This window comes from Daucus carota, chromosome 4 (assembly GCF_001625215.2).
Source record: "Daucus carota subsp. sativus chromosome 4, DH1 v3.0, whole genome shotgun sequence".
NCBI lineage: Eukaryota > Viridiplantae > Streptophyta > Magnoliopsida > Apiales > Apiaceae > Daucus > Daucus carota.
Genome location: NC_030384.2, coordinates 11,637,757 through 11,643,212, shown reverse-complemented (window position 1 = coordinate 11,643,212; position 5,456 = coordinate 11,637,757). Strand labels below are relative to the sequence as shown.

General features: G+C 35.5%; 1 protein-coding gene across 1 annotated transcript; it reads left to right on the top strand.

Annotated features, from left to right (window-relative positions):
• The first annotated feature begins 1,406 nt into the window (after positions 1–1,406).
• LOC108216918 (protein MAIN-LIKE 2-like) lies at positions 1,407–2,447 on the top strand. Its single transcript, XM_017389780.2, has 2 exons — positions 1,407–1,898; positions 1,992–2,447. Exons 1-2 carry the CDS (start codon positions 1,407–1,409, stop codon positions 2,445–2,447), a joined length of 948 nt encoding a protein of 315 aa, XP_017245269.2.
• The last annotated feature ends 3,009 nt before the right edge of the window (positions 2,448–5,456 follow it).

Genomic DNA, 5,456 nt, shown 5'->3' with positions numbered 1-5,456 from the left:
TTATTGTGTTTTTAGAAACTAACCACTGAACTATAATTTTTTTTATTTTACTCACTAGTGTTAGATTTAGCTCTTTTTTTGACACTGAAGTTAGGTTCATATTTGATTATTAGCATTACATTTTATGTGTATCATTATTAAAATATAGTGGTAGTCGGTAATATTTTGATGATTTGATATATATTTGTATTTTTTATATGTAGTACTTTTTATGTCTTTAAGATCGCTTACCTTGGATGATAAGAATTTTACACGTATTATATGGCCTTTAAAAGATGTAGTTTCATATATAACTTTATTTTTTTTCTTCCGAATGAAAATTCAGCGTTTGAATTTTTACACACAAAAATAAGTTATGAAACTATGTTTTATAAGAATCTTAAATACATGCTAAGCACTAGAGAAAATTTGTAAACTAATGAGAGGGACGGAGGGAGTAATAATAATATAAAATGATGCATTATATATAGAGGACAATCATCGAAAATTAAGTTTTCCTCTTTATTTATTTATCTCGAAAATTGTAATAAGATAAAGTTATTAAAATTTTTTGAGATAAATTTAAGAAAGATCTTAGACTGAGCTAGTCCATTGAAAGTTTAATAGCGAAAGATGATCCGTCATATCACTCAATTACACTTTATCTTATGAGAGAGGGTGAATTGTTTGAAGTCATTGATTTCATATTCATGATTTATTGAATTTTTAGAATCTGATTACTATTATTTCTGATTTTAATTTTTCATCGGCTCATTTTATATTACTATTGCTATATATAAGGATATAAACATACAACACATCATCAAAATATTAGATACTATCACTATGTATAAATGATGATACAAAAAATTATCATAATGCTAGTAATCAAATCCAAACCTAAGCTGGTGGCTAAAAACAAAACAAAACCTAACATTAGTGACTAAAAGAATAAAAAAATTAGTTGGGTGGTAAGTTTCTAAAAACACTATAAGTTGAGTGGCAAAAAAATCTATTTTCCCTTTATATTTTGGTAAAGTTAAATTTTTCTTTGGAATTGTTGATTCTTTTTGGTTTGATTTCGAATTTGTACTTAGATTGTTGGTAAAGTTTTAATTTTTTATGGATTTTATTGATTTGTTTAGTTCGAATTTTGTAGTTTAATTATGAATTGGGGTTTAATAGTGTAGATTTTGGTAAAATTTAGCTTTTTGTTTGAATTTGTCTATCTTTTTTGTTTGATATTGAATTATATTTAGATATTTGAGTTGGATAGTTTAGATTGTTGGCGAAGTTTGAATTTTGATAGTTGATGTTGAATGTGTTAAGATTATTGATTTGTTGGTTGTTAAGATTGTTGTTGGTGGGAATTGATGGTTTGATTTTGACCTTGATGTTGTTTGTTGGTTGATAATATGATTGTAGAAATGGCGAATGATTTTTGTGGACCGGTTGATGATTCGGTACTTCGCCATCAAGCAAAGCATATAAGCACATCAATTTGGCATGGCATTCAAAGGGATAAAATGCAAATCCGTCAAAATACGTCTCAACTCAATCAGTGGGTACTGACTGATTATCAAGTGCATCTATTGCAACAATGGGGGTTCTGGATGTTTGCAAACCCACGGACGGTTATGCAAAATGATGTATGCTTGATCACTGCATTGGTGGAGCGTTGGAGGCCCAAAACTAATACATTTCACTTCACATTCGGGGAGATGACAGTGACCCTGGAAGATGTGTATATGTTATTGGGTCTACCAGTTGTTGGGGAGGCGATCAGACTTGACTTTGATGTGGCGGTATCACATGCATGGCTAAATGTATGGCGCGATCTAAATCTTTCAGTTGAACAAAGGAAAACGGCTTGGGATCGTGGTGGTGCTAAATTAAGTTTTCTAAGAGAAAGGTATCATGTATGTCCTTCGGATGCGGATCGGGACGTTCAGGAGATATACACCCGGGGGTATGTTTTCTATTTGTGAGGGGCGATATTGTTTCCTACAAAGTCCAACAATGTAGCTCACCCCCGACTGATCGCGTTTCTACTTGATACCAAAAAAATTTATGGATATGCTTGGGGGACCGCGGTTCTTGGTTATTTATATAGAAATCTTGGTGAGGCAAGCGATAAAAACTGCAAGCAAATAACCGGTTGCACTACGCTTTTGATGCTATGGGCTCGTGAGAGATTACGCCCGGGACAACCAAAGATAGCAGATAATACTCGTCACATGTGGCCTAGGGCCTTTGCATGGGCGATTGCTCCGGTTCCTGCTGGAAAGTCAAAATATTTCAATATTCATCACCATATTGATGCATATAGAGCGATGTTTGATATTTTTGATACGAGATGGGTTCATTGGACTCCCTATACACGTTTCTATCGGAGGTATGATGAGCATTTTTACCGAGCTCGACTTGCCGGTATTGCTCGTGTTCCGCTCTTTTTTTCGAGGACATAGAGTATCAACTGCCGGAGAGGGTTACAAGGCAGTTCGGCATGCCATTGTGGTTACCGCAAGCTCCCCCTGAAGACATGGATCAAATGAGGTTTCAAAATGAAAACACATTCATGAAAGTGGATTTTCGATACTACAACAAATATGTGCAAATGTGGAATGCCTTCGTCGAGGATGGAGTTGGTATAATACAGTCACCGGAGAATGTGATTACCCTTGAAACATATATGGATTGGTACTACAACATCACAAAACTGAAGATTGTGCCACCATCAAGGGCTACAAAAGACCCGGTAATGTTCCAACAACCACGAGACAAATGCGATGTCTCTAAGGCCCTGGATTTGGTATGTTTTTAATAACAATATCACCTTTTGATAGTCATTTTTTAGTTTGTTGCATTTTGAGTTTGTTGCATTGTGAATTTGTTGGATAATTATTGTGTACTGTTTTTTTATATTGATCATTTCAACTGCTCGAGGTATGAGCGAACTTTGTATGCATGACATGCCCCCGATTTTTCATGATTCTGTATTACCAACATTTGTGAGGGGGTATGATGAGCTCATGCTTGAGACATTCGGACCGACATATGAAAGGCCCGATTTCAAAAATGTTTTGCCTAAAAGAAAGGCAAGAAGGACTGCGGAAGCTAGTAGTGAACCGTTTGAGAGTAATTACTTTAGAGACTACGAAGATTATGAATAACAACAAACTCCATTCGATTTTGCAGCTAGTGGTCCGTTCGATTCTGAACAATTTGATGCCGGGCCTAGTGCCCCTCAGTATGATGTCGGAGTTTCTCAATCCCAGTTTGAGCAACCATATGGTGAAGAATTGTGACGCCCCCGGCCCAGGCTGACATCAGTAACCCGACCCGGGGGTGCCATTCTACTGAACACACCGAAACATATCTTCATAATCTCAAACTTAATATAACTTAAAGGTATATTTTATCTTACATCAGAAGTCTTACATCGCTCTTCTAACGTGCAGGACACGAGTCTGATACAAAATACACATTTAAAATACTTCTGTCGATTACAAGACACTTCTACTAAACTTCTATTTGAAAATCCAACCAAGTCTAGCACTTCGGTTCATCACACTTTTACCCTTGCCTGAATATCTTTCTCCAGAATCTTCCCTGTAAGGTTAGTACATAAAAAGGGATGAGCTTATAAAGCTCAGTAAGCATATACGTACATTTCAACTGAGTTTTATTCACAAAACTTGGTCAATAAAATCAATATTTCATCAGAGTCATCAAAACAGTTTCACACACCAAGATGAGTATGAGTATTCAAACACATTCAAAGTTCACACGTTCTACTGTTGGGGATCCCGGCCAGCTAAACAATTGGTTTAGCTTTCCTTCCCGAAGAAAGTATCACACTACTTCACAAAGGAAGCATCACACACAGAACAAATGTAAGAATACTCATTTCTCATCAGAAAATCATCAACAAAATGTTCACCAAAAACATCATAAAATATCACAGTGAGGGTACAGTATATACTTACAGTGCACCACGTTCCAATTTAAAGTTGAATAATCAGGCTCGTCTTCCAGATAATCAATCTTCTATGTCAGAAAATAATAAATTTAGAAATCTTATCTTGAAACGACGATCTCGTAAAATCTACTTATAATTCTTATTTTAATACTACTTAGATCGTTCCTCATTTATTCTTCTCTTATTATTGATTTAAGTAAAATATTCCTTACTAACTCATCTTACTATCCCAAAAGTCTCATTTTTTTCTTAATCATTCTTTTTATTCAATTATTAACTAAATTCCACCAGTTAACTTGCTATTTATTAATCAACCAAAATATAAATTTATTTAGTATCTCTCGTATGCAAAATTAGGCTTCACCATTAAATCCAAAAGCTTATTTACTTAAACTTTCATGTTTTACATTTTTATTAATTCCATCATTTGGTCCCTCAAATTAATCAAACACTAATTTTTAATATTCTAACCAATCAAAAGATGCCAACTCATCATCTTCTCCAACACACCCATCTAGTTTCTCTCTCCCCGAAGTCAGCACCCATGGCCAAACTTTGACCACTCATTACTCTCTCATTTTTCATCCAAATCATATGATTCAAGAGTCCATTCCATCTATTTTTTTACAAGGAACCCAAATATGAATTTTATTCTACAATCCGACACTAAATTAGTGCCCAGCGGATTATTTATCAGAATACATTTTTACTTAAATTACTAAACTGCCCCTACACTCATCTCCCTCACCTCTCCTTCTTCTATCACCGCCACCACATCACTGCCGCCGGCCTGAGAAGGCTCCGACGACCTCCTCCCATCGCGGCTCTCTTCCCTCGTTGTTCTATCTCTCTCTCTCTCCTCTCCTCTCCTCTCCTTCTTCAATGCTTCTCCTCACTTTCTTTTCTCCGCGGTGGTCGCCGGCGAGGGTCGCCGGACGACGCTCCGCCACCCCCCTTCCTCCCAATACTCGAGTTCCCAACTCACACCAACAAGCTTCAACCCATAATTCACACAATTAGTATCACCAATTTAAATCAACAACCACTCCAATTTTTAGGACATATTCTAACTTTAATTCTTGAAAGATTGATTCCATTATAAAAGGGTTGATTTACGAGTGTATACTACAGCCATTTAGTTCTCCATTTTCATGCTTAATATACTGTACTATTGGTGGGCACCGGCCAATTGAACATTACAATTATGTAAGTTATGAATTTAATTCTTTTAATCACCACTATAGAGCAAAATAAGAATTAAATACCTTAATAATGGAAACTTGCACACTCAGAATCTTTCTTCCTTTTTCTACCGTAAGTCTTCCAACCCCCTGTCTCAACTCAATGATTTACTGACCATCCTTTATTTCTTACATTTATCAGCTTTATATACTACTTCATTAATCATCATTAAGTGCTAATAATCTCTTAATTTTATTATTTATTTATTGAACTTTGCTTGGCCACCAAGCATTCGACTTGGGCTCCAAGTCTA

Excerpts from the sequence above, each read along its gene's own strand:
- LOC108216918 (XM_017389780.2), top strand. The coding sequence starts at position 1,407 with ATGGCGAATGATTTTTGTGGACCGGTTGATGATTCGGTACTTCGCCAT. Across the intron at positions 1,899-1,991 it reads TTCTAAGAGAAAGGTATCAT|TCCAACAATGTAGCTCACCC; the intron begins GTATGTCCTTCG and ends TTTCCTACAAAG.